This window comes from Salarias fasciatus, chromosome 1 (assembly GCF_902148845.1).
Source record: "Salarias fasciatus chromosome 1, fSalaFa1.1, whole genome shotgun sequence".
Classification (NCBI taxonomy): domain Eukaryota; kingdom Metazoa; phylum Chordata; class Actinopteri; order Blenniiformes; family Blenniidae; genus Salarias; species Salarias fasciatus.
The window spans coordinates 27,023,270-27,050,972 of NC_043745.1; the positions used below are offsets into that span (position 1 = coordinate 27,023,270).

The following is a 27,703-nucleotide window of genomic DNA, read 5'->3' on the forward strand; positions in this document are numbered from 1 at the left end:
GCACCATCAGCTTTCTTTATAACCTGCAATAAAATTAGCTGCTGGCTCAGTTAAGACGTCACCTCCTCACAATGTCAATAAAAATTAACATCAGAAAGTTAAAGTTCTCCAAATCTGGAATTATGATTGATGTTCTTTGTCTATTTTTTTTTTTTTACGCACAAGATTTATATTGTGACCCCTAAGCTGAAATGAGGTGGCACATGGAGTTGATAATATATGGACTAGCTGGCTGACTGAGACATATTTCCACATTCAGCTGTTAACAAGGCTCAGATTAGATGAAGAACGATGGGGAGCGTGGAGGACGAAGCTTGACAGCTGGCTCTTCGGATGAGGAGGTGCTGGCGTCATGTTCCTGTGCGGTTGTCGGAGATGCGACGGCGAGCTCAAGAAGTGCAGTCTGAAAGTTGCCCATTGGCCAAAGTTCATGTCTAAGAGGGCTTTGAGGTCCTGCGTATCACCGAAGACCAGTGCCAAACCATTCAGGTCATTGCTTTTCACAATATCCATGTATTTACTGGGGTAGTCCATCTTCTCCAACTAAGAAAAAAGAAGACAAAAAATAAGTTAGGAAAAGCTAAAGAAAAATAAACCGTTTATATTCTCTGGTGTACCTTTAATGACATTTAACTATTTTCAGAAAAAAAGCTGTTTATTTACTTTCATAACCAATCTCATTCAGTAGTAATGTTGAATTTCTTAAAAATGCTGATTGTGCTTGTTTAACTATCAAACACACACAAGAGGAATTCATGGAAAAAGCAGCATGCAATCGAAGCAGCATGCAATCGTTGGTTGGATTTTCCTAAAAAAAACAACAAAAGAACATCTGAACAAATGATTGTCTACTCATGCAGCATTCATCACACGACTTCCATCGAGCTGTCATGCAGAAATGCATCTTCAAAAGCTGGCATATTTCGCCTCTGTTGTTTTTTTCAGTTGTTTCACAGCAGAACAAGTGAGATGTCAGTGGAAGAGCTGCAGGGGACAGCCAGCGCGACTCTCAACAGAGAAAAAAATCTTTACAGCGCTCCCCAGCGAGTACAAAACTACTTGCACTGTGTGGAAATCTGACTGCGGTTGCTCATGGCAAGATGGACAGAGTCCAGTTATCGACTTCCTGGTTGTTAGGCACTGAGATTGTTTGAGAAAATGCAGCTGGTTTGCTCATTTTACCATTTTTTTCATGTAATGCTGCCCCAGCCGTCGAGTTAACCCTAAATATTTTAGCTTCAGAAGCGATCTTTACCTCGTTGCATACGTCCTCTGTTTTCATGTTGATGACGGTCGAGATTGGCAGAGGGGCCAGTCTCCTCATCCAAGCAGAGTCCCCCAGCTTGGATATCCCTCGGATCTGGGCCAGCTCCTTCTTGATGGAATGGTCCAAGTTCACCGCCGTCACTTCGGACGCCTGCAGATCTCCGACGGTGAACTGGAAATCCACTCTGAGGAATCTTTCAAATATCTCGGGATCTCCGTCCTGCTCCAGAAGGTCTTCAATCTGAGCGCTCATCACATGCAGCTCTGCCTTGGACTCACTGAAGACTTTCCACAAGGTTTTTGAACGATTATCACTGGCAGCGTTTTCACCGTCGATCTCTTCCCTCTGCTGAGCATCTTCGACGCACTGGATGATCCAGCTCAGACGGCAGGGCCACTGATTGGCTAAGACCACCCAGGCTGCGATGTGCTCCGGTGGAGGGAGCTCCATCTTCAAGGCCTTCATGATTATGACAGTTACTCGTACGGAGTTGATCACCCTCCGCATGGACATGGAATCTCCCAGCATGTAGCGATGGAGCATCTTTTCATTGCTTCGCAGGACGCTCCAGATCAAACTGTCTGCTTCCCCCTGAGTTCCGTCCAGCGCCGCGGTTACTTCATCGTTGGGTGGATCTGACTCACTTCTGTGCAGCGCAAGCTCTACCAGAGGTAAATGTGAGGAGGATGTGCGTTTTCTGTGCCTGACCTCCCTCTTCGGACACTCCTCGGGGTTCCTTGTGTTGTTGGTGAGGCTGTGAAACAAACTGCACTTTGACTCGTCGCACAGCGGCGGGACTGTGAAGGCCAGGGTCACGATGCGGTTCAACAGTGCATAAGCTCTGTCCTCTCTGCTGAAGCAGCCGTCTGCAAAGTTCACTTTCTCTACAAGAACATGCGGGTTCACTGCCAGGATGGAAATAAATGGGCTCTCTTCATCGGAGAGCAGAATGTTGATGGCTTCCAGGACTCCGGTGATTTTCCTCGGGGAGCAGCGATCCAGGTTTGTAATTTGCAGCACAACTCGAATTCGTCGCTTCTCAAACACTTCCATGAACTGTATGAAGCGAGACAGAAGCCACATCTCCTTCCTGACTTCGTTCATGAAGCCCAGTTGGCCGCTGATCCGCTGGTTGTCCATCCCCCTCTTCAGGTTCAGCTCTTGGCTGAAGATGAGGTCTTTACAAATGAGGAAAACAAACCTCAGTGCGCTCACAGCCGGAAGTCCAATGGAGGCAATGAGGAAGCCCTCCACTAAACTCAAGTGGTCGCTTGTGGCGTTCATCTCCTGCGTCGGCGGCACCACGGCCTTCGGAGGGCCGCAGATCAGCACAACCGTCACCACGATGACCGGTATCACAAGGATGCAGAGGAACAGAAGCCACAGCGGGCAGCAGCACAGCTTCTTGGAGCGCCAGGAGTTGGGACCGTTGTTCACGATCTAGGAAAAACAAAAGTTATACTTGAAACAGGGTTTTGCCAGTGATAATACCATCTTTTATCCATAATTCTAAAGTTGGCAAAATGGTGTTTGGCTTATTTGTGAGCACAACATTGTTGAACTGAAGTGAACATTCGCAGTATCCAGACGATGATTCTTTGCAATACCAATGATTTTAAAACGCTTTCATGAATGGAGCTAAAACCTATGACCTCAAGAGAAAAGATTGGTTCCAGGATTCATTCTTGCACTTTCTCTCAGTTTTCAAATGATGTTTTCTATGATGAACAATAGTTTAAACATATTTTGGTGTAAAAAAAGAGAAATATCTGGAAATATACCGCACACCTTCAAAATAACTGAAGTAATTCATTTTTCTTAACCATGAATCTTGGTTACATTAGAGATAAATTGAAAAATTAACTGGCTGCAGGACCAATTACCGGGACCAGATTAACAGATGAAGTTATTTTGGGAACTGTCAAATCAATTATACTTTCTGTTAGCATACGAGAAATACATATTGAATGTCAATAAATTTAAATAGCAAAGGTTTTGGGGTATTCAGCAAATATTGCATTCTAATGACATTTCCATCATCCACAGCTGTATGTGTTTATGCTAAATAGCTCATTTCAGGAGAAACAAACAAACAGCAATCTGTGCAGCACGGTCCACCTCCGTGTCAAAGACAAAAAGAAAGTAATAACAAACAGACAAACCTTCTTCTTCACTTCGTCCTCTTCTTCATATTGAGCCTCGCGGTAAAGAGCGAGCTGCAATTTCCCAAAGTTAATCTGCATGGCCTGAAACAGCCGGACGGCTATCCCGGCCCAGAGCAGGTCGCTCCCTGCAAAATGCCAGGCGCTGAACTGCACATAAATGAAGCGGACGTTACGGTACTGCTGGTTCTGCTCGGTCCACACCGGCCTGGAGAAGAGCAGCCGTCCCATGACTGCGAAAAAGCCGGTGAAGGAGCTAGACGTGCGAGGCCTCTGCTCACATTCCTGCTCGATCCTGGAAGCCTCTTGGTTCATGCACTCTGGTGAAACACAAATGTTTAGATGTGTTAGAATCAGTTGCAGCGGAAAAAAACGATTTACGTCTATCAGATGTACAGAAAGTATTCCTAGAGAAAGAGTTGACTGAATTCAACGAATGTGGCATGTTTGTGAAACAAGATCGAAGAAAACATCAGAGTAAAGACATACAGCGTAAAAAGCTGTACGGTGATGCTTTGTTCTCATATTGTGACTGAAACACAGTAATACTGGAGGACAAGATAAGTCCAGCTTCTGAGTTTTCACTAATGAGCTACAATTGTTGGAATTCTGTTGGAAATTTGTTTCATTTATGTTTTGAAGTTTTTGACATTAGTTAAGTTCTCTGTATATGTTGCTTTTTTTTCTTTCCTTAAAACTTCCATTTTTTTTTTATATCCTTTTTTTCCCAACATTATATTTTAGAGTTTCACTCATTTGTTTCTCATCACCAGCTCATAAAACGCACTGGACCATAACATTAAGCTCAAAACCTGTTTTTCCACAAGCAATCCGTCTGCCTCTTCTGCAGGAAACATCACATAAAAAGACAAGATGCACAAAAAAAGAGAACTGGGTTCATGAATAACGGTGTTTATTATCTGTCGTGCAACGTTTTGAAGCTTCATTATTCTGTAGATATTATTATGAGCCCCAGGCTTGGTCAAGCATGTGCAATTTATCTACCAAGGCTTTAAAAAAAAAGGAAAGAAAAAGTAATCGACCTTCAGACCAACACAAAGTAACCCGTCTTTTCTACTGGAGACCTTCAGTACAGCTGCACATGCTCCATTCACTCGGTTTAATGTGGCTTGTCTATATATAAAACTATATTTCAATGTTTGATTCATCCCTGCAGCCATGTATTTATATTATATTCGCAAGGTTACTATGTACCTACATTCCCATGATTTATTTATTTGTTTTTTTTAAAATAGATAGTGCCAGTTGTAAGTATTCTAAAACTTTCATAAAATCATTTTTCAATATAATTTTGCTAACCATTGTTAGCTTTGCAAACAATGGTTTAAAAAGTAATTTTGGTGCAGTGAGCATTGGCTCAATGTCGCTCTGTTGAAACGAACACTGACGTAAGACTGATGAGACTGTTTCATCTGCACGGTGTGATTCTTGTTCTTACGTTACAGCAGCCACTCATACACCACTCGTGATAGAAATCTTCCAAGGGAGACGTGTTTACGGAAGCACCTTGTGGTGTGAGTGGAGGACATTTAAAGGACAATAATTTATGTGGGACATATTCAAGGATACAGAGATCCCCCAGAGGCCTGCAGAGCACAAATACAATGACCACTTTCAGTCAGTCAGTTGTGAAGAAAGTCATTAAAGGCCGAGCCATGTCTGAGGTGGTCCACAGTGGATTTACATATAGAGAGGCAGGACAGCCAGTCTCAGATTGCAGCGGTTACATCAGTATATAGGCAACACATTATGTTTCGCAAACTTATACTATGATGCAATTTGGTGTCACTGTGGTATTTTTGGAAAGAGGTGAAGTTTGTGCAATCAGCATATCATGCCGTAGTTCAACCCACTCCAACCTTTTTATTATAATTATCATATCTTAGGTGGTTTATTATAATTATGATTAATATGAACCACAGTGTGTTCCAGCTGCCTTGTATTTTTTTTTTTTTTTTGCTGTTTCACGGACTGGTTGGATCCCACTGGCATGCTGGGATTCAGCTTTGAGGACCTCAGTTCATTTTCAACGTCCTTGCATGCAGTGTTACACTGCAGTTTGGAGTGTCAACTTAAACAAAGTAAAACAACTTGGATTTTCAAAAACCTTACACTCAGAAAGAGGAAAAACCAGCTTTTGTTGACACATCCATGCTGTTTTGTAACGTACAGAGTTGTTTTCACCTGGTGCAAGGTGAGGACAACATGTTTGATGACATCTCTGAGAAATCCTGTGATTAGGCCCAAACAGAGACAACGTACAGTTTTTATCGAAACCATCAGTGACAACAGTGGCTCTGTGTGCCTCCTATAAAGCACTTTTTGGATGAACGTTAAATAATATTCAGGTTTCATTTTGCGTTTAGCTTAAAATCAACATCTTGTGTTGTTTCAGTCTTGGGATCCGTTCGCTTACATACCTTCCATTCGTTTGAGGATCATTCCGCTTCGATTTGGACATGAAGAGTAAAGTCCCACAGTCGCAGGTGAGGAAACTTTTGTCAGTGTCTTTGACAAGGCGTACGCGTAAATATCATCTGAGAACAAATGAGAAAAAAATAAAGTGAACAGTTTCACACTCTGATGCTCGTGTGGAGAGAAGAGCCCAAACTGAAGTCCAGGTTAAAACAGGGGCGTGACATTACATGAAGAGATGCTCCTATAATACCTTATTTTGAAAGACATTCCAAAATTATTATATCTGTAAAAACCCTTCTCATTGTGATTCCCCCCCCCCCCCCCCCCCCCCTTCTTTCTGAGTTTTCTGAAATTTAACTAAGCTGAAGTGACAGCACAACTACACAACAGGTGTTTCATTCAGGTTTAATCAGGAGGAAATTACTATTCATTTATTTTCAGCCTGCACATCAGGAAGGAAGTAGAAACTGACAGGTGGGGTATTTGATAGAATATTCTCCTGCACTTCACTTGCAGGAGAATACAGAATATAAATATCGTTGAGCTTACTTGTGATTATCACAGAAATGTTTGTCGATCATTAAAAAGACTCAGTGACTGTTACACAGTATCTCTGTCCACACTGTGTGGCATCATCCCAGGCCATATAAATATATATATTTTGAAGTGCAATATAAAATTAAATTTCTAATACAAAATTGAACATGTTATAGGATCCTCTGAATATTTTACTGCTCCAGCCCTGCACAGGTGTGAGTGGGAGGTCAGGGAATATTTTAAAGTGTGTGAATTATATTACAGGAATCTTTTGAAGGAATTTAGCAGTGTGTGTGTGTGTGTGTGTGTGTGTGTGTGTGTGTGTGTGTGTGAGGGAGAGAGAGATAGAGAGGGAGAGTGAGTGCCAAATTCTGCAAAAATTATTAGTTTATAGTGAAAACTTGAATTTACTATGAACTTGTAAATGAAAATTGCAATGATGCTGAAATAGACTTTCATATAATAAAGATTTGTTCCAGGGTCAAACGATAGTAAATATTGAACGAAACACACGCACACACAGAAAAGCACAATTAAACAAAACAACCATAAAAGAAATTACAGTTATCAAATGTTTAATTACTGTGGGCCACAGGGGCATAATTCAGCCGAGCAAGACAAAGGAACAGAGGATGAAGTCACTTGGAGCCACCACTGATTCACACATTAATGAGCGGTTTGGGAGAGGGCGAGTCTCCGTGAGTTTCATTTACAAAGAGAAAGAGAAACTGAAAAAAAGAGCCCCCATCCCCCCACGAGGCGGAAGGAGACGCCATGACACACACCTGCAGAGAACTCACCTTTTGTAGGCTGTTTCATGGTGACTGTGTGAGAATGAGCTCCACCTGTGAGAAACAGCAGAGGTGTGAGCAGAGCTCGGCGGCGTGCTGGAGGTGTGTCCCCGGCTGTCTGTATGCTTGTCAGGTCCCTTTCTGTTCAGCTACTGGTCCGTCCTCATTTTCTTCAGTCTCTCCCTCTCAATGAAGCATGATGATGAATCATTGCCATTAGTGGTGCCATGTTGTAATTACTCATGGCTTGCGACTTGTTTGTACCCGGGCTGATAAGGTAAAGCCTTTGTCAAGGTTTATGAGCGAATCAGAGAATTTGTTCACGTTAATACGCAACATCATAGTTAACAGATTGAAAGGCACATGCTTTGTAATTTGTTTTTGGGAGAGAACAGTGTGCCTTTTTAACGCCCGGCAGTTGGTGAGAGGCTGCGGAACATCTGCACCACAATTCTTCAACTGCTTGTTAACATTCACTACTGCAAGTTTATTATCATTTATAACTGCAGGTGATGGGCGAACTTTTATGACCGCAAACATAATAAACGTAACGCTTTGGCTAATAGTGGTTCGCGTACAATCATATCACCATATTGCTACTAAAACACCCCATTTAAATCAGACGCTCTGTTTCTAAAAACTCTCACCACATCAGAAGCAGTTGGTATCTTAGCTTTTTATATATTTTAATAAATAGCAACACAAAATTTCTGAAGGCCTGAGGTTACACAGACGCGAAACACTGACACACTCTATTTGAACTCAAGGCCTGGGTGTTCAGGATTTGTTTGCTCTTGTTCCGACTTCCAAGGGAAGTTGTAATGACACGTGGAAAAGGAACTTCCTTGTATTTGCTGACTGTGCCAAAAAAAAAAAAAAGAGAAAAATTAGTTGTCAATTCAGCAAAAAATGGAGTGATTGAGTTTTTTATTTAAGCGTTGATTGATGTGCATTTAAATGAATTATTTAAGGAGGATCGTTTTATATTCATACGGTACTTCCTCCACTCCTCAGGCTGGCCTCTTTAGTGCACACAGATGTGCAAACAGTTTAGCCCTGTCGACGATTACCTCTAGTCACTTTTACGTGGGAGCACATATTTTCTGCTTTTGTTCTTGCCTGCACACGTCTCAGGGATTCACACTACTTTTGCAGAACCCAGTGACAGACGTATTTTTATTTGCCAAAGTTCATTGGAACCTTGATGGTAAAACTGTGTTTGATCAGTGTGAAATGACCCACAAACCTCAGTAATGCCGCTCGAGGCTCCTATTAAATAATGACTGATATGTTTGTTATTGCCGTCATGACTGGTTGAACAAGCTTACCTGGTTACTTCCAAATGTCAGTCCCGATCCTTCTTCTCTGTCATCTTGAATATGAATGAATGCTTCCCAGGGAACAGAGACGCTGGCCAGCAGCTGCCGCTCAGGTGTGCTGAACTTTACACCAGCATTGTAGAAACTTCACAACACTGATAAGACACGAGAAAGGCACCTGTAAACAGCAGGCGAGGTCGCCGGGCTGGAACCTCTCCAGCGTGTGAGATCACGTTGAAGACTGAATTACATCCGGGGAGTGAAGCTATGCGTCTCCTCTGTTCTCCTTTTCCAATCCGTTACCCCTTGGAACTCCTTCGCAATCTTCTCTCTCCATTCAAAGCATCTCTGTTCCTGAAAGCATTACAAGGTAGAAAAAGCCCACACTCCTGCTGTAGCTTCTGGCATTAACTGTCCAACTTTTTCAGTGCATGGAAAAATGGAACAAATGAGTGATTTCACGCTGGAGCCTTCGGTCTGCATGATTCATGAACTGAATTCCTGGTTTGGAGTCCCCCAGGTTGAGAATGACTGGATTGCTGTGCCTGGCCTGAACTGACATGCAAAGCAGTGGAGATGCCAAAGCCGCGGCACCAAAGCTGTTTGCCCCGCAGTCGGATTTGTTATGACATAACTGGTTAGTCAAGCTTTGAAATTCAGGCTAGAAGCTTAATTTCCCTTGGCATATTCGCTTTTTTTTATTTATTTTTTGCATCAGCCTACTTGTACCATCTGGTGTCACAGTGTACCTCAAGACACAAGTCCTTCAGCGATGATAATAAATGAACTTCGAGAGGTAAATCATGTCAAAGTTATTAAACCGTGTACTCCCAAGAGTGGATTTAAAACATGTACACAGCCTGTTCATCATTTACATCGTGGTAGAAATGAAAACACATTGTTATAATTTTACAGAGGAGCAATATCATTTATTTATTTTAGAACATATTTTTATAGAAAATAAGAGAACAAATTGGAGCATTTAACCTTCGCCTGTTCATGTCGTGCCTGGACGTCTGGTGTAAATCTTGTGCTAAACCCGATCTGATCCTGAGGGTCGCTTCTCCCAACCCTGGAGCAGAGCATTTGAAATTGCGGCTGTCACAATATGCCTGTGACATATAAAAAACAACAACAAATGAAACACTGATACCGTGTTTACACTGTGTTATGCTAATATCGTGCAGATGATTCCGTTTCACTTGAAAACAATATGTGAAGAGCTCTTCATCAGCTGCTACGCCACCTCTCCTCCATCTTGCTTCGACTCCCTCTCAGCAGCCCCACCCCCCTCCACACACAGTGACCTTGAGCACCGCCTTGCTACTGCAAACGTGTCAAAGGTGGCCGAGGACGACAGCTAGACGCTCACTTTGTGCTGTTGTGCGTCGGGTTCTGTGAAGAGGGCCAGGAGTTGGAAGTCAAACCAAAAATACCAAGTCAAAGCGTCTGGAACCAAACCGTTCACCCACCTTCACCTGCATCCCCCCCGAGCACCGCTGCTCATGATGTCTGGAGATACTTGTGTTTATATGGATGGCAGGTACTGTATCTGTGGAAAATGAGACCTGATTCTCAATCACACACCCTGGATGAACAAAGGTTAAATGAAATGTAATTAAAAAAGAAAAAGGTGCATGCATAAATAACTATGCACTGTACGCAAACGCTCACATATGGCAAGCTTAAGTGGTGATTGTCAGAACTTGACTTTTTGGTAATTACAACCAAACACTGGATATCAAAACACGACACGAAAGCATCTGAGAGCAAAATGCCAAGTTTTTAGGCGAGTCGTGGAGATGAAGTTTAATTATCGTATGTCTGATTAAGATTTAAAGTGCTCGGCCCGAGGGTGACTAATTTTGTCTATACTCCAAGTACCTGATTGTTTAACTACTTTAATTAACTTGATTGTCATACAGAGAGTGAGACTGTGCGTTTGAGAGACAGTCCTCAGTTATTGCCTGGCCAGGAGTCCTTTGCAAATCAATGCTGAATGAGCTGGATTATTATCTCCCCCACATACGTCCTTTCAAAACACCTTTCCCTTTCACTGTGTAAACTTTGCAATTAAGGTTAATGAATGCACCTTCATGATTAATCCCAGATAGGTATCAGACGCAGATAAATTCGAGTCCTGGTCTGGGCTGACTTGGAGTGATTTTCCTCTAAATGTGAGGGGAAATTAAACTAATATGTAATGTGTTTGGTTCAGGGGATGAAAGTCATTTTCTGACAGGAGCTTGTTGAAAATGTGCATACTGAAGATCATTTCCATTTACTTGAAGCAAAAACAAGTTGGATGATGAGGAGGGTGAGATTTTTTTTCCTTTTAAAAAAAAAAATCCTGCTGTAATCCAAGACACCAAGAGAGGGTGCTGAAGTATTGTGCATAAAAGCGGGACAATGACATTTGATCAGCAGCCCTTCATCTCTCTCCTCTACTTGGTATGTAGGAGCAGACCTGAACGTAAAGGACGCATCTGCCGAGAATGGGGTGCGGTCAAGGGCTTGAGATGGGGCACAACTTCTCTTTATATGGAATGATGAACATTTCATGTAAATCAGTAGCTGCAGCGCATGAAACACACACACACACACACACACACACTCAGACAACAATATGCGTCTGTCTTTATTCCTTAACCGTGCTGGCTAAGGGCAGGCAGGCTTCGGTATTGACACGCAGCCTGACACCAGCTTGGCCCTGACCCAGCCTGCCTGGCCTAATTGGCCTCGAGACCTCTTGTTGGTGTGATCTATTGATCAGTCTCACTGCAGATGCTGCTAAGTCACAAGAGGAGGACGAAGAAATAGCCAGATATACTGAGAGTAAGCGCTGCCAAATCTGGGCATGATGTCTTAAGCTTTGCTGTTCCCAACACAGAGCTGTGCAGCAAGCAGAGATGATAGGGTCCTCACCCTGAGGTGCAGGGGTTCAGCTTCTTGCCACAAGCTGATTCACACACACTGATTGTCCTTTATTGTTACCAGGGGGATGATGGCACCAACAAATGGAGGTTTCTGAATGCTGTGACCCCCAAAGATCTATAGACAGAGTCTGCTTTAACAATCTCGCCAGAGACGGCGAGATGAAAACTCCTTCGTACTCGCAAAATCCACTTTTTTCTTTGAAACCTCTGCGGCAAATATTAGGATAGAAAAAAAAAGGCAGCGATGAGATTGCCACTGAAGAGCCCTTCTGGGGCAGGGGTGAGCGAAATGGTATGCATGCTGATCTTGTATCTATCAGTGCAAACATCCTATACATGATTATTTCTGCCTGCACCTTCAACCCTGTTTCTATTCACATTCAGATCCCAGATCACATCATCTCATTCTCATCTATTTCCATTTTGACTTGTTCTCCTCGCCGTTTCCCTTCTCAAGCAGTACAGCCATTTCAATGTAAATGGTGTCTGTGCTTATCTGCCTCTTAATCCTCCTCCGTCATCCTGTACGGGCTTCCTTCAATTCCCAGAAAAACTCATAAGTAGAAACATGCATATGTTTATGAGGCCCGCCACACAATATGTCCTTCATGACCTCATAAAAAACAGTCCATTCTTCTTTATGTAGAGCACAAATTTCCTATTCTCTACCGCGTGTGAGGGCTACATTCCCATATGGTATTACATTTATGATGCATGACAGGGCTTACAATTCTCCATCTCCTCTGCAGCGCGGCGCGAGTAACCAGAGCTGTCCAAAAGTCATGGCTGTGACAACGGGGATCATTATACATTTTTCTTTCTGTGCGGCTGCCTCTCTGTATTCCTCTCCATGTCTCCATGAAATCTGTCTTTATCCTGCCTTGTGAGAGTATAGTTACCAGGTGCACACAGAGCCCTTCTCTTGGTGGTGGTGTTGGAATGAGTGACCACTCTTGGATCTATTCACCAACGCGCAAACTTACACGCATGCGTGCACACATTCACGGCAATCCCGCTGATCCTGCCTCCTGTTTTATTGTCAATATCAGTCGGCTCAGGGGTTGTAGGGGTTGACGGCTGTTGACAGGGGCTGGATTGTGGAGGTAAAGATGATGGCAGCTCTTGCAGAGATAGAATAGCTGTATCTTGAGACCTCTTGGAGGGTGTTATTAGGCTGTTATGAAATCTGCTCCCGATCAGACCTGCACTGAAGCAAGGGGGAGGATATAGCCAGATGCGGTGCAAAATACAAGTGTTGACTCGCTTCCTTTCTCCTATAGTTTCCTCTTATCTACCCCTCTACTTCCTTCTCTCTCGCACAAACACATTTATTTTGTGTCCTGTACCATCTCTCCAAGTGTTTTTCAGTCTGCACATCCTGCAGGATCCCTGCACCCCTGCAGGAAGGATTGCTCCATCATTTAAAAAAAAAAACTTATTTTTTTTGTTTTATATTCCATAAACATATACACCTCAAGGCACGCAGCATGCTCTGCATCATGACGCCAAGACCTGCTGTCAGGCTGCACCGAAAGCTCCTGACAAGATACCTGAATTCGCACAGATTATTCCAGCAAATCAGAGAGTGAACTGCTGTGCAGTGGCGTAATGTATTGGGGGATTAGCGGCAAAAAAAGAAGACACACAAAAAAAAAAAAAACGAACACATGTAATGCACACAGCAGGACAGGGGAGCACAAACCGAGCATGACACGCACGCATATTTGGTGAAATGGCAACTGATGTGTACTCACAGTGGAAAAAGGAAAAAGTAACCCGGCAAAGAACGATTCCCTCAGGCCATTTTCGTTCTTCAAGTGAGAATTTTGTACACCTCTATTTAATAAAGTCATGTCAGGGGAGCGTGTTTCCGCTAAGAATCTGCTTTGACATCGGTGTTATCTGGTTCACTTTCAGCCATGTGGTTAGTAGATCACCCTGTCACACTCATCACATCCAATCCAGGCCTTTGCTCTGTGGACAAATCTTCTTCTCTTGTCCAATCTGTTTCGTTAAGTCAATCAAGATGTCTGCCATTTTTGTAGGTGTCATTGTGCCACCCATTTTTTAAAGCATGTCTTAGTGTTGTTAAAACTTATAGTCATGCAAAAAATAAAAAATAAAAATAAAAAAGAATGAAAGTAAATAAAGGATGACTTTAGGTGTTTTAATGCAACTGGAAATTCAGGATTTTACCATTTTTGACAAGATTTAACGTTTTTGGTTAAAAAAAATGAAAGTCAAAAAAGACACTGAAAGTAAATGAAGACACATGAAATCACACACTTGTGCGCGCACACACAGAACACAACACAAACAGTGGAAAAAGGGTCATGTTTTCCATGTAACGCCAGGTTTGCCTTCAGCTCAGGTGCAGATGGTTGTTTCCTCACCTTTTTGCTTCCTGTGATCATCACATCCTTAGCACATCTTACAAATGTTGTTGATTTATTTTTGTAAACTTGCCATGGCAGTGATTAGACTGCACCACCTTTGTTCTCTTTAGGTTAGACTCATAAATCATACTTTTCATTCAAGACCATCAAAGAATCAGTCAGTCAGTCTATCTGTCATTTCATTAAATTTGAATTCATTCATTCATTTATTAAAGGGATACTTCAACATTTTGGCAAATTGGCCCATTTAACGCAATTCCTTCGTCATTTCGAACAGCATACTTACTTTTTTTGTGAGGGCGAGCTGTTGTTTATTCAGGGGCAAGTCGGGGAAGGTTTTCGGGACGGACACAATGGAAGTGGATGGTATTTTTGTTCCCCCTCGTCAAACTCCTCAAATACACAATCCAACAACCCCCAAACACTTTGGTGGACACGTTACAATCCGCACATTCACTACGCTGTGGAACACCAACAAATAATATTGTAGCGTTACGACACTGAAGCAAATACTGGGAACTACTTTTTCTTTTGAAATTACTTCGCCCAGACGCCATGTTTAGTAAGTAGTTCCGTCTTAGCAATCTTCGCATAAACAACTCAATCTCGTAATTTTACATTAATATTTCACAGCGTAGTGAATGTGCGGATTATAACGTGTCCACCAAAGTGTTTTGGGGTTGTTGGATTTTGTATTTGATGAGTTTGACGAGGGGGAACAAAAATACCGTTCACCTCCATTGTGTCTGTCCCGAAAACCTTCCCCGACTCGCCTCTGAATAAACAACAGCTCGCCCTCACAAAAAAAGTAAGTATGCTGTTCGAAATAACTAAGGAATTGCGCTAAATTGGTCAATTTGCCAAAATGTTGAAGTATCCCTTTAAACATCCTTCATTAAAGCTAGGGTTGGCGATCTGAATGAGATACGTTTTTTTTAAATACTGGTTAAAATGATCTTTATGACCCAATGGGAAGCAATTCATAGCGTGTTTTTAAAGTAGTTTGGAAAATATCCGCTATCAACAGCAGGAGTAAAACAGGAAAAACAGCAACCAATGGTCTTGCCGGGACACTTTTGTTTAAACCAATCAAATCCCTTTGCCGTTCGACCTGCCCCCTGCGCGTACATGTCAATGGCGTAAACTGATCCTGGTTCAGAAAGATGGAGCGTCGTTGCAGAATGGCGGAGGAGAATGTTTTGGGGGTTTACTTACCGTTGAGTGCCCCATAACTTAGCGCAGTGCAAATAAAGAAAAATGAAGGAACGAAGCGCTGTGGACAGGTTACGCCAGGAACGCACTGGACGCGGAAGCGCCGCGCGTGCCGCGAACGTCACCGCGTCTCCGCTCCCAACGGGAGCTCCTCCAATGGGGTGGGAGCTGGGCGGAGCTAGGCGGAGCCTTGGGGAGATGCTACATTCGTGCTACATGCTAGTTTTCCAAGATCGCCAACCCTAGCTTTAAATGAACGGAGCACAAAATGATGTCCAAAATTAAAAAAAAATCCCACACCCCAGAAATCATAACACACTTACATACAGAGAGCTACATCAACACTCACAAAGGCAGTTGGGCTCCCTCCAAAAACAACAAAACTGTCTCTGTGGGTCAACAGATGTCTCCAAAACAACTTGCTGGACAGTATTGTCTGTCATTTTTGCCTGGTCCTAATGTTTTGCTGATTCTGCTGATGTCTTGATAGAGTTATAATAGATAAAGTTTTTTTTTTTTTTTTTTTTTTTTTTTAAGTTAGAAAAACAAGAGTCAAGTCAAGTGTTCCACTTTTTCTTGGCTGAATCGTGTCACGATACAATCAGTATGAAGTGAAACTATCATAGGTATTCATTTCCTTAAACCTGAAAATAGCTCATCAGTTAATTAAAAAAAAGTAGAATCACATGACATTTATTTAAACCAAAGAAATGAGGAAGTTACTCAGACTGAGTCGCTGACACAAGTCCAAATAATGTTCTTAATGTTCATCACACAACTCAAATACAAATTTACCTTAATATACTCTACTCTCTGAACATGATTTCATCTTTCTTCTCTCTCAGTCACAACATATTGATTTTAGTAGAGATTTAGGAGTCAAGACAACCTCCCATCATCCATCCTGACTTCATCAACCCTCTATTTTAGCACACACTGAGTGCTGCTGTAAACATTGCAAAGGGAAACAAATTCATAGATCAGCTCTGAAACAAACATTTACCATTTCCCAACTTTTCTTGGGTCTTTACGGATTTAGCCCAAAGCTCGGTGCTGAAACACAAATGATGGAGAAGAACAAACATGAAAGTTAAATGAGCACCACTGCTAAGCTTTTGAATTGTGATATTGTTAACTCGACCCACCTCTTCAACATCTTCTTTCCTCTCCATCTAAAAACACTTTAAGATCTAGCGCCTGAAAAGTTTGAGTGTTCGTACAGACATAGCTGTAAAGGTGAAGCAATAAGTGGTTCTTCATCATGACACAACTTCTGAGGGAGCATGTAATCTCATTCAGTCACTTGGTGAAGAACTCTCTCAAGAAGGCTTCTTTTTCTTGCTCAGGTATTTGATAGAGGAAATGATCAGTCATCATTTATCGAAAAAAATCATGCCTCTTCACTCAACTTGTTTCATCAAGCTGGCTAGGAAGTGTGTTTTTTTGATTCAGAGCTTCACAATGAAGACGCGTTTGCGCCTCACAGAAAGAAAATCTGGCTTTTCCTTGAGGTTTCAATCTTTGTTGGGTGTCAGACAACAAAGCTGGAAAAACTCCTGACATTGTTTAGCTCAGCGTCAGTACATCCATCCGTCCGCTACGTCCTGCTTTATCCTGTTCAGGGTCACAGGTCGCTGGAGCTGATTCCAGCTAACAGAGTGGAGGCAGGATAAACCCTGGACAGGTCGCCAGTCCATCGCAGGGCAAACTCAGAGACAGATAACCAAATCTATGGGCAAAGAAGATTCACCAGTTAACCCAAAGTGCATGTTTTGGACTGTGGGAGAAAACTTACACACACAGAGGGATAATATGCAAACTTCACACAGAACAGGCAAACCCGTATTTGAACCCACAAACTCCAGTGAACCTCCACTTCACTTCAAAAGTAAATCAGCCTTGAGATAAGATCAGAAAAGAATGAAATAGAATTTTCATCTTAATTATTAAAATTAAGTGGTGGTTGTGGTGTGTTTAAGTGTGTGTGTTTGTGTCTTCAAACACACTCATCATAGTAATAAATATTACTATAATACTATTATCTAATATTATACTACCATCAGTGGAACCAGCAGCTTCATTGGTTTAAGTTTCAAGCCACTAAACTATCATAATCTTACATAACATATCAGTTGAAACATATAAAAACCTACTTAAAGGTTGTAACGAAGTACAAATTCTTCATTATATGCCCCTTCCTGCAGATAGCATTATCAGATGCAGTCATTGGTATTTTTTGATGTCTGTTGTCCTTCATTTGCTTACATCGGATTAAAACAGACACAAGATCGGTAATCTCAGTGCGACTGACCACCCACTGGATGATTCTGACAAAAACACATTGTAAAAGAAAAAGGAGAACTGCTGGCACAGTGATAGCCTCGGCAGAGCCTGTAATGCTTGTAACAAAGAGTAATAATTTTGCGTGTGCTGTGAAAAATGCTGTCAGGTCAAACCTGAAATGTGTAAAAGAGGGAGTAATCTTATTGTGTTCCAGTCGGCAGAATGCAACAGTAATGCGTGCTGTTAAGGAAATGTGGACTATAATGGTGGTCCAGTGTGCAAAACAAGGATTAAATGAGATTTGAGGAACATGAAGCGATATGTGGGAGGCGCAGGTATGTTTTCATTTAATAGAAGAAAATAAGTTGCATATATTCTACTTGCTGAAGTGGAACTGGCCCATCTCCATGCACCCAACCCCATGGAAGCATACACCGATTCTAGACATTTACATGTATATGTGAAAGTACATTTTCAAATTTTCCTCTTTCAGCAGTGTCATAATACAATGATAACGCCTTCTTTTTCAGGAAAAATGTTCTTTCTGCCTTTTTTTTTTCAACTGTTGCATCAGTTCTACAGTATTCAGACGTCAGCACGGTTTACATGGTACACAAACACAGCAGCTATTCAAAATCATCCAGGCTGGAGGAAGGCAATAGGTGGAAGCAGATATCTCTGCTCAAACGTGGATCTGATTTGTGAGACAAGAATCATTTAAAATGACTCTCAGAGCTCCGTCTAAACCCCCTCTGTCAGCTGTGAGCGAGCCTGCTCTAATCCATTGTCACCGGATGGATTAATTTGCATAACTCCTCCATTGTGCAGTCCCAGATCTTTTTCTATCTTCTCTTTCACGCAAAATGAAGAGAGAGAGAGAGAGAAAAAAGGAAGCGACTCTCAAACCTCTGCTACTTGTTGCTTTGGCAACAGGGGCTGTAAAGTGAATGGAAGTACAGTAGGGCAACAACGAGAGAGTTGGCGGAAGAGAAAGGACCTGTTGGTGCAAGGGTGGCGGTGATGAAGAGGGCGTGAGGATGAAGACGTGATGAGCAGGGAGTGGAGGGAAAGGAGGAAAGAAACGGATCAGAAGACAGAAGGAAGGCAGAAAAGGGAGGCGAGGAAACCACTGTTCACTGAATGGAACACGGAGCAATTTTCTGTTGGTTAAAAAGTCATTTATCTCTGTCGGCAGTCTATTAGTCATGTATTCGAGTGTGACTACACACACTTCCCTCCACCACACCCACACGGTGTATGTGTACCTACGACTGTCTGTTGTGTGTCTGTGTGTGTGATGATGAGCCCAGATCCTCCAGGGATGCGAGGCGGGAGGGAAGAGAGACTGCTCTAAATTGCTCAGATAGGATCAATATGTATTTAAGGGGTGGAGCCGCAGCTTGCAGATTGAACACTATGTAATGCTGCGCTCGCCCTATACACTGGGTAAAGTGCATTATTCTCTGAAATGTGTGGAGGACTTGCCTCTCAAAATGAAATGCTTTAAGACAATCAATTTCAGCTCAGTGGTCTTTCTCTTTTTTTCTACCCCTTTAACCCTGGATTGCAATAAAACTCTCCTCCCAAGACAATAAAAAATAGAGTATCAGTTTGTCATGAAATTCCCCGAGAAACTATGCGGTGCGCACCTCCAAACAGAAGCCCTTTATTCATACTTTTAGTTATTGTTTCAGCTCTTGCTGTTTATTCTCTCTTGCTCACAACGTGTTTTGACTGTTGGTCCTCACCGCTTTGACTCTCGGTTGGATGAATCCCAATCCTCTTCCTGTTCCCCCCCCCCTCCATCTTTTAATTGTTTCAAACTTCCAACACACCTGATTCAAATGAATATTATCGTCAGTCTTCAGTCAGATGAAATGAAATGCCTTGCTTCAGGGCACTTCAATATTTATCCGGGGGTAAGAGTTGATTTGAACTCACAGCCATGTGATTGAAAGCCAGCTGGCTCTAAAGGCGTTGACAAAGCATGAAACATCCACAATGAAGGCATTATCTCACGTGAGCATTAGTCTTGCTATCAATTTGTACTAAGTCTGTAATGCAATCATTTCTGTAGTCTTACACCTGCTCATTATTTCTGTCCTGTCAGGGGACGGCTTCTAGAATATAAATCCAGTGTGTAATCCATCGTCTAAATGTGGACTCTATTGCTCTTTTAAAGCAACATACTTCTAGGAAAAGTACTTTCAACCTGCATTAAAGTAGAGATCCTGCTATTTCAACGAGAGCTCCATTTTGCTGTTGTATTAGCCTTAATCAATACTTTCATCATCCAAGAATTTTCCTGCCTCGTTATTGCCTTACATGACAACAAATTATAGGTGAGTGCGTTTCTACGCAACCTGTAATCTCATGACTTGTGTGAGACAGAGTTTTGTGTACTCATGCAAACATGATGTGCAAAATGGTATTTAAAATAAACGCTTCATAAAGCATAGTCTCGAAGCAGATAAGCCACGTGCGATTACAACTCTAGATTTAATCCTAACTTCATGAAAAAATGGGATCACAGCATCTCGCGTCCAAATCTTTTTAAAATGAAAACAGCGTTTGTCTAATCAAAAAGCTAAATGTGAGCATATCAATACAAAATGATTGTTTAATGAGAAATCTTATCACGCCTCCACAGCTTCTCAGTTTTCCAGTTCTGTTGGGGGTTTCTGTCGGTTAAAGGGAAGTTGATCCTCCCTACTGTCGCGCCGTCTTGGGGGAATTGTTGGGTTTCCTTCCACTTTGTTTCATGTATTCCTCAGAGAGCTGGGGCTGTACACGACAGCTAAACGTGGCAGATACTCAAGTGCTGAAGTGCCAATCCAGAAATTCCTCTGGATAGTCCAGAGATGGCGTTGTGTTTTTAATGCAGCTTTTTCAAACCGAAGAAACGGCGGCTCGGAAAACGCCTGACGTCATGTCAGAATAACAAGCGGCGCCGCTTCTGAGTTTCATTTATCCAGAGTTTGTCTCCAGCCCAATTCAACTGAAGCGTCCTCCCCGCGTGACTGATTCCCCCAGAAGTAAGTGAGAAAAATATGTTATCGTTAATTTAGATACAGCAACCCCTTAAACCTGATTTAAATTCAGCGAGACTAACCAGGAGTAAGTGCCTCTTGCCCTCAGTTGAGAGGGAGCTCACTGTTAAACCCCGCAGAGCCCAGTCCTCTGACTCCCCCCCCCGGCCGCCGCTCTCTCAGCTCGCCCACCGTCGTAAATAAGCAAAACATCACGCCCTAGCATAATCACAATGATATATTAAAGATGAGCAGGTGTACTAATGAGATTGTAATTGAAATGATTCATGCATTGATTAGCAAACATTTCACTCCTCGGCTCACGTTTCTAAATCATGCAAAACCAGCATGATCTGTGAGGGAGGACATGGGATGCCAACCCATAACCGTAAAGAAGTGTGTCGAAGTGTGTCGAAGTGTTTACGAGCAGTCCAATTACTTTTAAAGGTCATCACCAATGTTAACGCTCAGGTTAACCAAAAAAAAAAGTTCAAAACATGATCTAAAGGCAGTAATTATCATGACAGCAAGGCTGGACTGTCGGAGCAACTGTTTATCAGATTTAAGCCATTTTAAGATGGCTACATTGGAAGTGTTTATTCTTTGATGTTTTAATATTTGCTCTGCGCTGCACAAACTTGTGAAAATGAGATGCTGAGTCCAACCGTTTGGCAAGTATACTGGACATTCATTAGCATGACTGTTGCTTGACCTCACATTAATAGTAATGTTGCTCGATTCTGCTTGATGTGTAAATTGTCTGCACGGGCCTTCCCATGTGTATTTGAAAGGCACAAATGTGTCAATGTTGTGTTTGTAGCTTGTTTTACGCCACGTGGTCAATAACTGCTTTGGTGTGGATCTGAAATTAAATAAATGTGTCACGCTCAGAACAAAGTTCAAAAGAGAAGTCTTCAGCTGCAGGGCACTCAGGTAAAAGCACACGGGGACTGCAATGTCCGCTCTCTTGTCTCAGATCATCAACTATGCATTTTTCCAAACATTAAAGCCAATAATAGGTAAAGTGAATAACCTATCCCACCTTCTTAATGACTGCTGTCAAAGGGTGACATCTACGAGGCTGCAAGTGAACAGTCATTTTTTTTTTGCAGGATGACGTGTGGGAAGCAGTGAATCAATCTGAAGGACTTTGATGAGCAGCAATTTGAAATGACCTCAAGACTGAGCGGGAACGTCTCCAAAATGTCAGGTCTTACAGTTTGACACCAGCCTGCAGCGGTCAGTACCTACAAAAAGTAGCAGGGTACATATGGGGAGTGTGGGCTGGCCCGGGAGGCCTGCGCTCACAGAGGAACCTCTGGAACACAAAGTGCTGAAAACATTCATACTGTTAATGGCAAAGGGGTGTTGCAGTGCACAGTGCATCAAAGCTTGCTGCGTACGAGGCTGCTTAGCTCTGGTCTGGCGGGAGAGCCCAAGCTGACCCCTGTCCACCACTTAAGGCGCCTTCAATAACATAAGCGCCTCAGAGCTGGATCATGGAATAATGGTGGAGGGCAGCCTTGTCTAATGAAACGTGTCTCGGTTTGGCTTGGAGCTTGTGTTGTTTACCTTTGAAAGACGTGAATGCAAGGCGCAGCAAGAATTTGAGTCAGGGGATGCAGTGTGATGGTTTTGGCCAATATTTAGTTGGGAAACCTTTGGTCCGGAATGTAACTTTGATATGTACCACAAATCCAAACAGTCCTGCAGATCATAAACGCCTCTTCATTCCAGCAGCATTCCCTCATGAAAGTGGTTTCCTTCTGTGGGATGATGGAAACACTGAAAAATTTGCGTGAACTTTAACAGTCATTCAGGTAATTGTAGATCTAATTAAGTGTACTTTCATCTAAAAGAATTCTTTTGTTTCTTTGCCTGTTCCTCTCATGATGAAATCTCACAGAGGGCAGATGAACTGTCTTGTACTTTAGAGGTGAAATGTCCACAATTTGAGACGTATCAGTGATATAAGAACATATAGATCAAGAAAGGTTTGGGGAGCAAAGCTACCTTACCTGTCAAATTTTAATCCTTCTTTAAAACTGTGGGATGTGATTGAAAAACAAATCCATGCAGTCCTTGCTTCATTCTTTTTTGTGTTGGTTCTGAGCTGCAGCACAATGGGGATCCACAGAATTTCAGGACGGCTGTGGTCATATAATAGTACTCTCGCCTAACAGGGAGAAGAACTCGCTTTTTCCATTTGCATGCAAGAGTTTCCTGCGGGAACTTAGAATTCCTCCCACATGTGTGTTAGGTTAATTGGTGACACTTAATTGCCTGTAGGTGTGAATATGTGATTGTCTGTCTCCCTGCGTTTGCCCTGTGATGGACCGGTTTGCCTCTGCAGGGCTTTTTCTCCCTCTCCTCCAGTGTCAGCTGGGACCAGCCGCAGCGCCTCGTGACCCTGGGTGTGTTAAAACCGGAAGGCAGATAGGCAGATCGATGATTTCATTGCAGGGTTTGATCAGGATACTGAGAGTTGCTTATTTTTCCAGTCACATTTCACATTCAAATACTAATCCTTGCAAGCTGCCCCGGACGACATGAGCCTTGAACTGGCGGCCAATATTCGAAAGAGATTGGGTTTCAGCGTGGGCCTTGCCTGGGGTTGATGGAAAGAAGCTCAACCAGAAAATCAATTTGTCATAATTATGGTGAAAATTTAATGTCCATAATTCACTGACTCCTGGAAGGAGATTGAGGAAGGTTCCGCAGAAACGTCAATTCAAACGATTGATTAGATGATTACAGGCATTTCATACCTACTCTGAGAGGAATATAATACAAAACAAAAAGGCTGACATGAAAATCTAGCCTTTAAAGAGAGCAAAGTGTCTTCAATTGAGGTGTTAATTTTCCTTTCCAGTTTGGCATGTTTTGTCACTTTATCTTTGAGAACATCAACTAATTCAAAGATAACTTGACTTCCATAAGGAGATTACATTTTTTTCAATTACTTTTTCAACCTTGTCCCATTAAACAATCTCTGGTTTGAGGTGGCTTTTTTGGAGCAAATACCGACTTTGTATGTTTATTCATGTGAGCCCTGAACCAAAGTGAATGGACCATCCATCAACGCACTCCAGATAGAAAGAACGCTCTCTCTTGTCGCCTTCTCTTTCCCCTTCTTCCTCCTCACTCATGCTGTTCAGCACCTCCTCCCTCCGCCAGAGTGCAGAGTGTGTTTACTGATACGTGAAGGCGGTAGAAATCAAGGGGCGCTGCGGAAAACAAATGCTGTCCCCCGGTCGGGTTGTCACTGTCATGGATCATCAAGAGCAGTTCATTGTTATTACTTCCACTGTTACCCTCAGCGACGGAACAGATGGGGAGCTAGTTTTGATAGGTAGTTAAGACACATCACACTCGTCGATACCTTGACACCCGCCGGTTGATAATTGTCACAACATGAGCAAAGGGACGCAATCAAGAAGTGTGATGAGCGCCATGCAAACTGACACACATGCAGTCAGTAGCTATTATGTGGTCTGTGAGACACAGACATCAACACACACAGCTATAAGCACACTGTAATGGACTAGTGTGTGGTTTAAATTTCCTTTGATGCTCTGGATACCCCCCACTGTTTGCCATATTACTCTGTACACATCAAACAGGTTGTTCTGTGGAGAAAAAAGGGGACGTGATGACAGGGCCGCGGCTCGCTGTTCGGCTCATCCGAACGCCGGGCTTTTCATTCAAATAAGAAATAGGCTTCCTCCCCTCCCCATGTCTCCTCTTCCCTATGTTGTTCTGCCATGGTTTCACTTTCTTGTGCTTTTCCCTCACAATATTAAATCCTTCCTCTTCCCTTCTCTTCTTCCGGCCTTTCTTCTCTTGTAATGCTTGCATCTGCTTTCCTCACCCTTCTTGACAAAGAAAAAGAAACTGGGCCCTAACAATTTTCTCTGGTTTCGCGCTGCCCGTGTCTGTCTTTTTTCTTGTCTTTATCTTTTCTCTCAAAGCAGTGTCCACTGCCTTTCTCATTTTGAGTCACCTAAAGCCTGCCGCAGCACGCCGCCCCATCATAGCTGACCGTCCAGACAATGTCAGCGTGAGTCACAGTTCACAGAAGATAATGACCCGGCCCAGCTGCTCAGTAACCAGGGACACACTGGCCTCCTCAGTCCTACCATCCAGCCCGCGTCTTCCCATGAATTCCTATCAGTACATTTATAAATGCGCGACTGTGAATTCTTGACGCGCAGCGAAGGAAAAGAGGAAACGGCAGCATATTCTCCCATTGTGTCGACTCGCGGTATGTGTGCAAATGCATCCAGGTGCACAATAAACTGAGTGAACCGGAGAGCTGCGCAGCGACGTCTGACCACCAGCCCATTGGTATGGATCGTATAGCACGATCTCGCGTGTCTGTGTTTCACCGCCTCCCCAAACGGCCCCTCCCATCCCATAATTCCATGCTACTTCCAAAGCTCTTGTAACCTTTCTCCCGCTCATCCACCTGTCAATCATGCTCACTGCAGCATAGCTACGTAGGGACACTTGGTTCAGTGTTAATTGAACCCTCACAGCTTACACTTGAACACACCGCCACCTCTTATGTGTTATTCCTGAGGTAACCCTTTTCAGGGATATTATTAATCACAGCACACGGCACAGGGAACATCTACTAGCTGATAAAACATTTGGCAGGAAGAGAGTGAAGACAGATGTAGCTGCGAACGCACTTGCTGTTTCTTTTTCTTTGCATGCATTTTATGAGGCTGTTTTTCCTAAAGTATGTTGTTTTTAAGTGATTCATGGGAATAAAGTGGTGTGAAAACTTGCATATAAACACCTTTTTTACATACTTAAAGGTCACAATTATTTGAAGCGCCGATGTAGGTGGTACATTTTGCGTCACTGCTCAAATTGCTGAAGTGTTATACAGATGGTCACTGAGCGGCTTCACTTTATATGCTTCAGTGAGAAAAAAAAAATGTTTTACACAAGAAATCCCTTAATAATTTTGTTAAAGCCTTGTTCCTACACCAGTAGGTCATTGGTATTCTGGAGGAGAGGGGCTCGTCAGACCATCCCATACACGGGAGAACCAGTGTTTGAGGATTTTTCGTGTCATTTTGACACCAACAACTTGACAAACACGCCCACAACTCAGTGGTTAGTTGTGCATGGAAGTGTGAAAGTGTTGAATGTTTTTTTTTTTTTTGGTTTTGGTTCGTCACACAACTTTTTACTTTTGGAGAGTGCTACAAGATGCCGATGAGGAGTGCCCACCTGGAAGTGTATACCATTATCCCTGAGATTCCCTGGGTTAAGAAATGGCACATAAACGACAAAGAGGCCTTAGGACACAGCTTTGACTTTGAGAGTGACTGTTCAGAGTCGATATCTGTTCAGAGTCGACATCTTGCATTTGCCGTGTTTGGACATGCTGAACACTCGGTTGTTTCAAACTGAGGATTTACAAAGTCAGTTTTTGGAGCCCCTGATTTCCTATTCGGCTGTTTGCATACATTTATAGGTGAGTAAAATATTCTCAAAATCAATATTTAAAAGAAAAAAGGGAATATCTTAAGTTGAATGAATAGTTGTATGGTTATTTGTTATTGCTCTGACATTTCTGCTGTCATCAAACATTTAACCCCTTACAATTTCTTAATCAAAATGGAGCATTTGCATATTGAGTCTGTGATGGACGACAGTCCCTCTGTCAAACTGGATCGATTTATACTTAGTCAACCCGGCTTCTTGTGCTTCAGCTCAATTTGTTGACGTCAAATTGGTACATAATTTAGTTTTGAAGATGTGGGATCAGATTTTTTTTGAAATTTTTTTTCTGTTAATATTGAGCATTGCACTATATTGCATCATGTGAATTGCCGCATGGAACTCGAAATGAATGTAAAACACGAAACTCATCAAGGATCTGCCTCATTGTTCGGTGACAGAAAAGTGTGTTTTTGGCACGTTTCCCTGCCTCGCTCCATGCCCCCTCTCCTGAAATGACAGCACAAAAGTGCAGCGCTGGTGACAAAATGTCATGTCAGTAATCGTCCCCGGATGCTTATCGGCTCCGGAGCCTGGATGGACTTACAGACTCTGCTCTGTCCCTGTTCTATCAAATCAATTCGCCGGGAGAAGGTTAAGTTCTTTTCTCACGAGCCACCATTTCCATCTTGCAAGGGAGTCTTGGATAGGGATCAGACTGCAATCAATTAACTGTCTGTGTCATTACAGGATTAGCTCTACCCACAGCATGGTCACATACATCTGGAAGCTTGCCCAGTAATGGGCAGGTAATAGAGCAAGTGACTGCAAGTCCCCTGGGGAAGATTAGCGCTCCATGTCCCATATTAAGTACAACGCTGGGGAATAACAAATGGGATGTAACAGAAATAGAGTTCACTGGAAAACGGAACTGTGCAAAACACACACACACACACACACACACACACACACACACACACACAGAGTCAGAAATATAATATACACACGTGATTGATTCCAGATTCGTTCTGCAACTAGCAGAATAATGACATTTTCGTTCAAGTCTCCTGTACTGTCAGCCTGCTGTTGGAAGCACTCAACTCAAAGTACCACTGTGGTTAAGTACAGTCTCACTGAGCTACTTAGACTTTGCCACTGCTCCCGTGATGAACTCAAGTATAACACCTACCTTCCCCTCCTACTGCGCAGGAGAAGCTGTCTTCGCTGAAGTAGCGGTCAGGTGTCACGGACGTCAGAGTGCACGGCATGCCTTTAACAAATGGACTCATCGAATTGGATGATCTCTCTGCCACGCGCATAAACACAGGTCCTAGTTGAAGTCAACCAGGCGCATTCACAGCAGTGTAACTACACGACGGCGTTAGTCCACAGAGAGCGACGGTCGTCCCGCTCCGTCTCTGAGCCTGAATAGGCCTCATTCCTCTCAATAGTTCCTCATTATCCAGCCTGCTGGTGTTTGAGTTTGATTGATTGTTCATAAAACATGCATGACCCTCATGAATTATTGCCAGAGAACATCCAATAAATTGTTTTAGATGGCTTATTACAACAACGTTACCAGCCTGGCATATTAAATTATTTGCAGTCCTGTAAATCACGAAGGCGATCCGAAAATAACCCATTAAAAGGCATCACTGTGACATTTCTGCTCTCTTCCTACAACATGACCGTCACTGTCAGAACTCTTTTTAATCAAGAGGAACTTTGTCATCAATCACCTTCTATTAGACCTTTAATAAAATACAAGCAGGATCCATGGAGACGCATGTGAAGGGATCTGTTGGGTTGGGAGCGAGGTTTTCTGAATATTATCAAGTTAACGGTGATTAATGTTTCTCGCTTATTAAGACACCG

The 27,703-nt window shown here is 42.7% G+C and overlaps 1 protein-coding gene across 1 annotated transcript; it reads right to left on the reverse strand.

Moving 5' to 3' along the window:
• Positions 1–255: 255 nt before the first annotated feature.
• nkpd1 (NTPase, KAP family P-loop domain containing 1) lies at positions 256–27,096 on the reverse strand. Its single transcript, XM_030095445.1, has 5 exons — positions 27,018–27,096; positions 5,871–5,987; positions 3,430–3,749; positions 1,256–2,707; positions 256–543 (listed from the first exon to the last, which is right to left on the reverse strand). Exons 1-5 carry the CDS (start codon positions 27,094–27,096, stop codon positions 256–258), a joined length of 2,256 nt encoding a protein of 751 aa, XP_029951305.1.
• Between the last annotated feature and the right edge of the window lie 607 nt (positions 27,097–27,703).